This window comes from Myotis daubentonii, chromosome 1 (assembly GCF_963259705.1).
Source record: "Myotis daubentonii chromosome 1, mMyoDau2.1, whole genome shotgun sequence".
Classification (NCBI taxonomy): domain Eukaryota; kingdom Metazoa; phylum Chordata; class Mammalia; order Chiroptera; family Vespertilionidae; genus Myotis; species Myotis daubentonii.
The window spans coordinates 60862086-60874228 of record NC_081840.1 but is presented as its reverse complement, the minus strand read 5'-3'; the positions used below and the strand labels follow the sequence as shown (position 1 = coordinate 60874228).

Genomic DNA, 12143 nt, shown 5'->3' with positions numbered 1-12143 from the left:
TTTTTGCTTTCTTTTGGTTACTTTTTTACTGATTACTTGTTCCTTTAATTCTTTTAGAAATTTTGCCTACTTCAACTACACCAGATTACAAAATATTTGGCGGTCCAACATCTGGTTAGTTTTTTTAATTTTTTTGAATTAACAACCTTTTCTTTCCTTCAGTTCGGCATTTTCAGCCCCTTCTCCCCTCCTTTTGCGCAGTTTGGCAGCCCTTCATTTTTGTGCTTTGACTCATAACCCCACTGATGGTACCAAAAGACTTTTTCTGACTCAGTACTTCACCCTGTGGAGCATGTGAACAGTCCATCATTGGCCAAGGCACATCCTCTAAGGAAAATCAAATGGGTTCACATAGACTGCATTCCAGCTGCACGCGGCCACCAAGCTTTCTTCTCACCTGTGCATTGTGAATGTTGCCTCTGGCCATCTAGAGAATGGATGGCAGAATGTCATTACTTTCCCCCTTCTCTCCTCACCTTTCCTCAGACCTAGTAAACAAATACACATTTCCCCAAAATGTGTATTTATACATTTTAGAGATCTTTTTTGAATGGTTTGCGGTAATCCTGGGAAATATTGAATGTTGTGGTCTCAATGGTATGAAAAAGGCTCCCGGTTGAATGAAGCTGGTTTCCGATGGATGGAGGTGCTCAGTGGGCTCCCCACGCCCCTCTCTCTGTGTCTGTTTTTGGATCACACATCTGTGATCATCACTCCAGTCTGAATTGGGATCTCTGGACTCTGAACCTAAAATCATATGCTTACATCTGTGAGGGAAAATCTACTTGGTGGGAATCTGTAATAGACAGGCTAAGAGATTAAGTCGCTCCCAATCCTATTGCTGCTTCTAAAACTCGCCAGCAGTTTCATTCCTTGGGAAAGGGGGGAGGGGAAGGGAGGGCAGATCTTATGCATCAGAACATCCTCATTCAGCTTGTAAATGCTGTTTCTTTTGCATGAGTTGCTGCTAACTCTTTGGAAGGAAACTCCCTGGGCATTTTGGAATTCACGGGCAAGGTTCATCCCTGCTCCAGTGCCTTCTGGTGGACAGTGAGCCCCCTCGGTGCAGTGAATAATGCCAAGCAGAGCAATGTAGGCAGAGCTGCTTCATCAGGTCCCACATCCAGTGTTTACAGGGACCTGCCCAGGTGCTTTCTGATGAAGCTACACGTAGGCTCGCCAGTGAAGGACAGACAGACAGTCTCCAACCATCTGTGCAAGTGCTTGAAAAATATACACAAAAAGAAATGAAATGATGTTATCTCACCAAAGGATGAGAAAAGTAGCAATTAATCTTCTTGATTGGTATTACCTTTCCCTTGAGTGTCACTCATCACCCCAGGGGCTTCCATAGGAGCGTTTGAGGATGTTTAATTTTGAAATCTGCTTAATTTAGCTTTATTGTTCATTTTTAGTTTTTAGTTTTCCCTTGCAAGAGCAGGATTTGGTGTAGTCTTGGTGGATGTGTTTCGATAAAATCCTAGAACTGGTTTCCTCCTAAAATTGACCTCAACTGTACTTAAAAATGCCACAGGTCAGTCAGAAAAATCTGCTGACACTTCCCACGTTAATAAAAAAAATCTGTTTGCCACCACAGACATGGAGGTATCTTCATCTTCTGTTACCACAGTAGCAAGTACCCCACAAATCACACGCAAAGTGGTTGATACCTGGAGACCTAAACTGACGAGCTCCCGGAAATTTGTAGTTCAAGATGACCCACACACTTCTGATTTTACTGATCCTTTATCAGGTATCCCAAAGGGTAAGGCCTCACCAGGAGACTCATCGCTCACTGAGTGGAAACCTGATTCCTAGTAGCTCTGGAGTCTAGGACTTAGGGCTCTCCAGAGGAGGGCCAGGGGGGCTGCTGCCTGTGTCACCACCGCCTCCGCTGGCCGCAGTCACTTCCGTTTTCTGTGGATATGTTGGAGTGCATTCCTTAAAAGATGAAAGAGGTGGAAAGCTGTTAAAGAAAGGGTGGTGAAACGGCCACTCAGACAACCTAATCTGTTGATTTCTGTCTGAAGATGCTGGAGACTTCTAGATATCAGAGAATTTCGAGGGTCATTCAGCCACATCAAAAACCAAAACTCATTAATTGCAAATACCCAGATATCAGATATTTTTACCTAAGAATCAGTCCCAGTCTTTTGTTTAGCTACCGTTCAAAATGCATTATGAAAAGGACATGTGAGGTGCTAAGTTGCTTGAATGCTACAAGCAGTAAAACACAACAGCCCATCATAGAAGCAGTTGTAACATAGCTGCCTATGGAGCAGGCTAATGAGATATATTTCTCCAGAAAAAAGAAAAATCAATTCTTTAGCGCTTACTCATCTTTGGAATCAGGTTTCTAATCAGTTTCTATGACCGTACATTGTCATTTATGATTTATACCTGTTTATTTTGGTTTTATATATTTTCACTGTACACAGTTTTACCATCATTCTTTCTGCTTTGTTTTCTTTAGCAGTACCATTTCTACCTTTATTCTTTGTCTCTCAAAATGCCACTCAACCTCATAACCCTGGACATGATTAAAAATGACTAACATTCCAAGGTCTTGGTACTAACCTAAAGCCACCCAGCCTTCAGAATCACTCTGACTTCCCTTATTCTGGGATAGCTGTGTTTATAGCATGTAACAGACTTGGATACCTCTTAAACTAACATTTCTTTGGTTGACTGTTAGATGTCTGTGGTTGCATTAAAAATCCCAATAATTAAAACTAATGTACTCTTCTTCTAGTCTAACTTAAAGATTTCTAAATATCTCAAGATATTTGAATCATATTACTTAACAAATGCAAAGTATATTTCCTGAGACTGTTTAGGTTTCTTTCATAGCAGGCAGTCCAAGAGTGCTTCGCCCCAAAATGGAATGGAAAAAAAAACCAAAGCAAACACGAATGTCCGTCTTTGTAGCTAACAATGACCAAGCAGATGCTTTTAGTTTGTGAACAAGTTATGGGTTTTTATTCCAGTTAAGGTAGCATAATTATGTTAGCATAATATATATTTATGCCAATCCATGCATGTCCTTAGTCCTAGCAGCTGCCTTCTAATCCAGATTTATGAATTAGGAGAAAACCATGAGATAAAACATTTTGTGAGTTTAAAACAGGTCATTTAGAAAATGTACACTTTATAATTCTAATTTTTAGGTAGGAACGCTTAAAATTTCTGTTTTATAACAACTGTTTAAGAGGAGGTGGGGGAAAGAAGACAGAGAATACAGATCAATGGGAGATTAGAGTTATCCTGGCATTTGCAGCAATCAGGTGTCTCTGGGGATCCCATTGTAATTAAAGGAAAAAAAATATATGGAATTTCAGAGTCTACCTCACCCTCCAAGCTAAGCATAGAGACCATGTGCAGCCAGCGCTGGCTCAATGGAAGCCATTGCTGGCAGGTATTGTTTCCAGAGCACCTCACCGAGACTCTCTCCCTGTGTCTGTTGCAGGTGTCCGATGGGAAGTTCAGTCTGGAGAGTCCAACCAGATGGTCCACATGAATGTCCTCATCACCTGTGTCTTTGCCGCTTTTGTTTTGGGTGCGTTCATTGCAGGGGTGGCTGTGTACTGCTATCGTGATATGTTCGTTCGGAAAAACCGGAAGATCCACAAAGATGCAGAGTCTGCCCAGTCGTGCACAGACTCCAGCGGAAGTTTTGCCAAACTGAATGGTCTCTTTGACAGCCCCGTCAAGGAATATCAGCAGAATATTGATTCTCCCAAATTGTATAGTAACCTGCTGACCAGTCGGAAAGAGCTGCCGCCCACCGGAGATACTAAAACCATGGTCATGGACCATCGAGGCCAACCCCCTGAGCTGGCTGCACTCCCCACGCCTGAGTCCACGCCTGTGCTGCACCAGAAGACCCTGCAGGCCATGAAGAGCCACTCAGACAAGGCCCATGGCCATGGAGCTTCAAGGAAAGAAACCCCCCAGTTTTTTCCTTCTAGTCCTCCACCCCACTCCCCACTAAGTCACGGGCATATCCCCAGTGCCATTGTTCTTCCGAACGCTACTCATGACCACAACACGTCCTTCTCAAACTCCAATGCTCACAAAGCTGAAAAGAAGCTTCAACACATTGACCACCCTCTTACGAAGTCCTCCAGTAAAAGAGATCACCGGCGTTCTGTGGATCCCAGGAATACCCTCAATGATCTCCTGAAGCACCTGAATGATCCAAATAGTAACCCCAAAGCCATCATGGGAGACATCCAGATGGCCCACCAGACCCTAATGCTGGATCCCGTGGGACCTATGTCTGAGGTCCCTCCCAAGGTCCCTAACCGGGAGGCATCGCTCTACTCTCCTCCTTCAACTCTCCCTAGAAATAGCCCAACCAAGCGAGTGGATGTCCCCACCACTCCTGGGGTCCCCATGACCTCTCTGGAAAGACAAAGAGGTTACCACAAAAACTCCTCCCAGAGGCACTCTATATCTGCCATGCCTAAAAACTTAAACTCACCCAATGGTGTCTTGTTATCGAGACAGTCTAGCATGAACCGTGGTGGGTACATGCCCACACCCACGGGGGCGAAGGTGGACTACATTCAGGGCACACCAGTGAGTGTTCACCTGCAACCTTCCCTCTCCAGACAGAGCAGCTACACCAGTAATGGCACCCTTCCTAGGACGGGGCTAAAGAGGACACCGTCCTTAAAACCTGACGTGCCACCAAAGCCTTCATTTGCTCCTCAAACCACCTCTGTCAGACCACTGAACAAATACACTTACTAGGCCTCCAGTGTGCTGTTCCCCGAGTGGCTTTTTGCTGTCCACGTTGTTGCGAGGATGATGTTGTAAGGGTACCTTAAGATAAGAGACTCACTTGTCTTTTAAGAGAACCAAGTGGCCAAAGAAACTCTCCCACTTTGGCAACATCGGAACTTGCCACGTGTAGCTACTGCAGCGAGGCTTCTGTGTACTTGCCTGGAAACAAAGGAAGGTGCTGGCCATTCCATTTCTTTTGTTTGAAGCTGAAGAGAAGTATAGCTCCAGCTCTGAGGGGCTACCTTCCCGGGGTAAAGAGCTGGTACAGTGTGCAGAAGAATCTGTGAGCAAATACTTGAAAATGGGTTCAACTTAGACTGCCATTATTATGGGTGGTCTTCCCATTCAATGTGAACATTCTAATATGTATGCATTCACCTTGCCTCTTGCACAAATGTCAAAAACAATGGTAATGTCTCAAAGAAACAAACTTGTAGATTACCAAACAATTTGCTAAATATTCAGTCTTTGACCCGAACTGTAGCATTTTTTTTCATGTGGGGCAATTTTTTTCATGCCACCAATGAACTGTGTGTGTGTACGTGTGCGTGTGTGCGCGCGTGTGTATGCGTGCGTGTGTGCGTGTGGGTGCATCCTGTACCCACTAGGATGTGGTTAGGTGCCCATTGCATCTTTTTGTGCTATGGAGTTGTTTACATTGAGCATGACTGAACAAGAGACAATAACTACTTCCCACAGCAGTCCATTGGGTTCGGCTTTTAGAAATAAATAAAATGAAGGCTGATTTGACCATCACTATGATTGACTTACGTGGTACCCAATGCCAAAATGTAAGTTCTAAGTAATTTTGTGCTGCTATTCATTAAAACTTCTATTACAGTCTTGCCAGCTTAAGGAGATAGAGATGTTAAGAGGTATCCTTGATTTATCCAACAGTATTCAGTAGTAAAACTTACCTGTCCACTGTGAATCCGATACTGAGTCACTCTATTTAACCTTTGACACACTAATAAGGTTTTAGTTTGATTGTGTTTGGTTTTTCCCATGTATTAAAATTTCTCTTCCTTTAACTCCTCCTACCCCCAAGATTTAAAATTGAAAAAAAAAAAAAAAAGACAATAGAGGGAAATGTGAAAAGAATTGTCATTGGCTTAACAGACAGTCTATGAAAACCTAACAGTGGTGCAATCACGTTGTCTATGTTGTGTTGTGTGAGAATTTCCTCCTAAGTCATGCAGGTAATGACAATATACTGTAAATATTACATGTGGTTTACCTGAATCTGTGCATTTTGTGCCTTATTCATGAGAATGATAGAAGTACTAAAATCTGTCAAGTGTTTTCAGTATAGCACATCATTTACTGAGTGCCAGTTGTAAATGTTTTTCAACCAGCACCTGAAGAGACTTTTAAAAAAATCAAATAAACAACCTAGAACCATTAAGCAGTCCACCCCAATTGTAGCATTATGTCCTTTCCATGATAAACATTCCACTCCTGCTTTGCTAAGGATGAAACAGTGACACTGTGAAGTCAAATGAGGTTTCCTGGGTCCTGGGACACCTGCGGAGACCATAGAGTCATTGATTCGTAGCTTTGCAGAAGCCACGTACAGTTGTTGATGGGCAATCCAATGGCTGTTTCAGTTACGATGCTGCAAGTGACACGGTGGTTTATTGACCCCAACCTAGATAGTCACAAGGCAGAGGAATGCTCCTGAGCAAGTCAGACAAGTAAGTTCAGCTGATTTCTTGTGATAATGCTGATGATATACATTTCCTGGGGGAGGATGGGTCAGAAGACCAGAGCATTTTTATACAAGATGTAGAATACTGATACAGTTATGCTTTTCCTTTGAGAATATTGTTTTATACAGAACACAATTCCCTGAGATCTCTGGAAGCTCAAAAGCTAAAACTTCTGTTCTTGATACACTTCATCTTTGCAACTAAAATATTACAGATTAATAATAAATTAAACCAACCAACGATAAACACTACTCAGTCCACCGCCAACAAGCGTGTTTGCGTTCACCTTACCAATATTAATCCTGGCGTGCGGAAAACGGAGCGGTAACTCTGTGTGATTCCCGGTAACATGTTGTAACATTGTGCTGCCTTGTCGTTTGTAATGTGAGTTCTTTCAGTATTTATGTTGAGATTTCTAACATTAAATCTAGTCTCTATCCTGTTAATTTAATTTTTAAATGCTTTATCCATTTGTGCAAAGGTAAACACAGATTGTATCTTTTTTAATGTTACGGCATAAAAAGTAACCCTAAAGTGAAGTGGCTCTATACTGTTTTATAGAGTACTTTAACATGTATAGATATCTTGTAAACTTGTATTGTGGATGTGTAAATAATATGTACTTTGGGTTTTTAACACCGCATGTAAAGTCAAAATAAAATATATAAATCATTATTTCCTGCCTTTTGATATTGGAGAGGTTTAACATCATATTTTCAAAACAGTTTTGAGTCAACACCAGTGAAAGTTTCTTTTTTAAAAATCTACCAAAATATTCTTATCTGGAATGTTTGCTACCCAGTCAGGGTTACACCAGCATTCTCTTTTTAGAAGGCTGATACTGATGGGTAGACTCCTGAAACACTGAGAAATGATTTTAAAAACCAGATGAACTGTGTTGCATCAATAGCCAGAAGCTACAGGGCAAACATACTAGTGGCTCACTTGTCCTCATATCTGGTTCAACAGGCATTTTTAAAATTCATGATTTCTATTCCCACATTTTTCAATGTCATTTTAAGTCCAAAATTATAGCTGGTATCACAGATTCCTGTGAACATTTCCTGCTACTTGATATATGGCATTTCTCAGGTCTGTTGTTTTAACTGAATAGAACATATTCTTAGATATCTTCCCCAAATATTGAAATGGAAGGTATAGCCATGATTCCATTTAGTTCTTGCTTTAGCATGGAATGAGTTGCTGACTGCTGTCATTGGCTCTGGTGAATGTTGAGGGTGTCACTTCCCTCCTGGGAGAGACAATAAGAGTGTTTGTTTGTAGCGACTTCTCATGGGTCCAGCTGCTGCTCCTCGCTACAGCCCACCTGTGCCTCCTCCATGGCCACATTTTTTCCCAGAGCCCCAGCCGCATCTCTGCAGAAGCAGAAGTTGCCACCTTCCTGTCTTGGTCCTGGTTCTCACACGATGTCATCTAATGAGGGTGCTGCATTTCCATGCTAGTTGGTGGTGTCAGGGGTCTTTTTTCATTCTTCTTGTGGCACATCTTAGTTTAGATATATGAGGAAGAGTGCAGGAATCCTGTACAAGGGCAAGTACCTCGGTTACTGGAGGGCCGATTTGCCCCCTTTTAACAGCTACCACCACTACACCTGTGTAGGCAGCAAGACAGCGCCACTAGTCATGGAGCCGACTGGCATTGGGTGTCCTGCCCCGTTGCAGGAAGTCAGCCTGTACCCGCTGCAGTGCCGGGGAAGGGAGGGGAGGGGCCTCCCTTCTCACCAACCTGCAGGTGCCCATTTGTAATTCTTAGAATTTAAACAAATGAATGAAGAAAGAGACAAGGGAAACTGATCTTCATCCGGTTTCTTTCTGGGCTTCCTGAGCATTACAATCTCTTTCATTCACATTCTCTATTTCTATTGAATCGGTGTTTATTGCACCTTGTGGCCATTATACCAGTTTTCCTGGGTTCTTTGATTTTTCTTTCTCTTCGCCCTTGATAGACAGACTTAACTTTTTTCCACTGTGGACATCTTTGATAATTTAATGAATGCTACAGACTGAGCAGAATGTCACTTCTCAAGAGATTTACAGACCCCTACAACTATGATTCTTCAAGGTGTCATTGAAAGAAGGAGTTTTCATAAGGAAGACATTGTAAAGGCGCCCATTAATTAACCAGGACAGACCACCTGTCCTCTAGGTTCAGAAATCCCATTGATCAGGCATTTAGGTTACTCTGGGGGTGGCAATTTTGAAGCCAGATGGAACACTGGAGATGCTCTGCTGGTGCAGGCAAAGAAGAAAGGGAGTCTCCCATATAAGGCAGTGTCCGGATGGCCAAGGTGCTGGCCAGGTGCCAGAAGGACCGACCCTTTTCCCCACCCTTCCCAGCTCATCTTCATCCTCCTTGTCAGAGGAGGGCAAAGAACAAGGTGTCAAAACAAGCCCTGGGTCCAGGTCTTGGAGCTGGGTTCTAATCCTGACTCCATCACTTATCAAGCAACTTTGTGGCACTATACCTCTCTCGACTTCAGTTTTCTCATTTTTGAAAAGAGATGGTTTGACATTCATATCTCTGACAGTTTTATGTAACCTGCCAACTCTATAATTCTATTACCTATTTTATGAATGCTATGCTTAAATATTATTCTTTCAATAGCTTGGTTTGTGGGCTTTTTATGGGAGTGTGAGGTCTGTTCCTGTTAGATATGAGATATATGTGAAATTTGTAATAAAATAAGGCATGATAAACAATGCACTTTTAGCCATTTAGCTTCCATCTATATGTGATGTTTACCCTTTCCTGCATATATAACATGCAAAACAAATCTCTGCCAAAGTTGCATTCTTTATCTACTAGATGTGACACTGTAAACAAGGAAGAATTGGACCTATAATAAAACCAGCCTTTAATTCACAGGGGAATGGGAGTGAGGGGATGGGGGAGAGTGGTCAATTCCTGAATATGCAGACCATGAATCAACTGAAATTCACACATAAAGGAAAATATAATATTTCGGACACTGTCCCATGATATGATTCTCTAGTTTTTAAATTTTTTATTGGTTTTTAAAGAAAGAGAGAGAGACATTAACATGAAAGAGAAACATGAATCATCTGCCTCCTGCACACCCCCTATCAGGAAATCGAGCCCACAACCCAGGAATGTGCCATGACCTTGAATCCAACTGGCAACCTTTCAGTGCATGGGATGACACTCAACCAACTGAGCCACACCAGCCAGGGAATGATTTGATATTTTTTTAAATTAGGTATTGATTACTGGTTGATCAATGTCTCTGTAACATGCAGTTTGGTTCCCCTTAAACGTGAAAACATGACACTTGTTCCTATGCACTATTCCTCATAACTGTTCTTCATGTGTGTGAGATGGCCTCGCTGATGCTACTGTAAAGATTGTTAGAGTGGGCAGAAGAGGGAAGCTTGTCAGGGTCGAGCAGCCCTGTCCAGTGGGACCGTCTGTGCTGGTGGAAATGTGCTCTTCCTGGACTGTTCATTATGGTAGCCACTAGCATGGATGGCTCTGAGCACTTGGAATGTAGCGAGAGCCACTGAGCTACTGTATATTGGACAGCGCTGGTCTAGAAAGCCACTGCTGCTGCTGCCCCCGCTGTCAGGTCAGGCCACTGCTCTGAACGCAGCAGTTCCATGGGGCATGTAACTGATGAATAGATGAGACGTGATGTGGACATTTTGTTTATGTACCCTGTGCCTCACCGACAGCTGGGCTCACAGTTGATCACCAATCAATCACAGATCTAGTTTGAGGTTTTATATGTGTTTTCCTATTTAGAAACTGCCATGAGCACAGTTGGTATCCAAGAGAGGGTCAGCATTTGGGTTGTGTGGACAAGATTTTGCGTCTCTTAGGTTTCTTTTGGAGCTTTTGAGGCCTACTCAGTTAATCCTCAACATGCTTTCTGTTGGAAATGGACAAGCTTTGCCATCCCCATTTTCAAGGTACAGAAACTGAGGTCCGTGGGGCTGTGACGACTATAGAAATGCAGATGGCAGCCAAGTCAAAACTCAGGGCTAATTCACCTATTCTCACATTCAGGTTCTGTGCACATTCCAACACATTCCATGAAAGGGGGAAAGAGAATATCAGTGTTCAATGAGAAAGGACGGCCTCTGTCCAGCACTTCATGTATAATGAGGAGAAACAAAAAAAGTGGAATAGTTATAGTATCCAGGGGTATGTGCCAAACATCCAGTGAAAAAAGGAAACATTCAGTGAGTCAGTCATGTGCTGGGCCATCGTAATGAACATGCCAAATCAATTATTTGGGGGTGGGGGGGGATCTATGGATTGAGTTGATTTTTAAGTTGAAAGCAACCAAAGAGGATGGACTCCGTGATGTTCGAAGAGACTAACCTGACGTGTCCAACCTGAACCCATCTATAGTAAGCTTCTGGGCATCCTGCCAGATTTCCATCTGTGGGCTGTCAGAGTCTTCAGGAAGAACTTCCTTTATTTCTGATGTTGAAATTTCTTCGTATTGAAGCCGGGGTTACAGATTGTGAATTAAACGCAGTTGTAATTTCTCCACCGCTCCCTACAGTTGCGGGAGCTATCTTAGAGGAGAATCTTTTCTGATGATTTGAGCTGCCTGGTCTTCAGGAGGCCCAGCGTAAGCACAGAGAAAATGTCTGTTGAAGGAGTAAATTTGATGACAGCCTCTCATAGTTTTATCCTAGGTCTGATGGCAAGGCCTGGCCAGATATTTGCAACTGTTGATGCTGATAAGCATACTAGAAGCATAACCCTCTCCCTAGCATTTGAAAATCAGGTTCTCAAATAAGAGGATTATAGAATTCTTTTGACATTCTGAAAGGGGCATTCCATGGGTTGGGGACAGCTTTAGAGGTGTAAGATGGAAATGGAACCCTTGGGTGCTTCTGCAAATTTGAAAACTCAGGTGTTAGTGAGCATTTAGGAATTGAATTAGGCTCCAAAACTCAATGCCGTCTCAGGTTGAGAGGACCATTCACTGGTCCAGGCAATCTGGACCTTTGTTGGTCAGTATGTACCTGCAGCAACTCTTTGAAATCAAAACTTAAGATTCAACCTGCCATGATGGCCTCTTCAGATGGCCTAAGTGACTGCCACCCTGTGAAGAAGTCCATCTGGATTTCAGAACTCAGTAAGCTGTTATTTCCACTCACCTATGCAACTCACCTCCAGAGAGAAAGAAACAGCTGAACTTTTGATATATGCTTAATTTGCATAACTATTCATCATAAATTTATTTAATGAAAATAGCAAAATACTAAACTGAAAAAAATAATAGAATTCAAATTATTTTAAAACTCAATATACACATAGAAGAGAGTCCAGAAACAGAAAAATACTAAAGCTGGTTATAATCACTAAAACTAACATTTTGAAATGTGCTTCATTCAAACGTGTATTTTGGGAACATCTCTAAGATTGATTCTGAGTTTGTTTAAAAAAAAAAAAGAAAAAAGAAATCCTAGAAACAGCCCCTGACTTGATTTTAGTTATTTGGTCTCAGGAAAGTTGAACTCTGCTCACTGCTGAAAATGAACTGCCTAGAGATTTGATTTAGCTAAAAGGGAGAGGTCACTGATTAGGATCATCCTTGAAGTTCTTAGGTTTCTAAAGGGTGTAAACAATGAGTTTTGTTTTGTTTTTGCT

General features: G+C 42.3%; 1 protein-coding gene across 7 annotated transcripts in view; it reads left to right on the top strand.

Moving 5' to 3' along the window:
• Positions 1-7172, top strand: part of SEMA6D (semaphorin 6D) — a 58118-nt gene extending 50946 nt beyond the window's left edge. For 3 of the 7 annotated variants that reach the window (XM_059702261.1, XM_059702256.1, XM_059702252.1), the window contains 3 exons: positions 58-114; positions 1598-1765; positions 3467-7172. In XM_059702261.1, coding sequence (XP_059558244.1) covers positions 58-114; positions 1598-1765; positions 3467-4755 — 1514 coding nt within the window. In that variant the 3' untranslated portion in view covers positions 4756-7172. The remainder of the gene's footprint in view (positions 1-57; positions 115-1597; positions 1766-3466) is intronic. The other 4 variants (XM_059702264.1, XM_059702270.1, XM_059702275.1 and 1 more) reach the window with 4 other exon arrangements.
• Positions 7173-12143: the final 4971 nt, after the last annotated feature.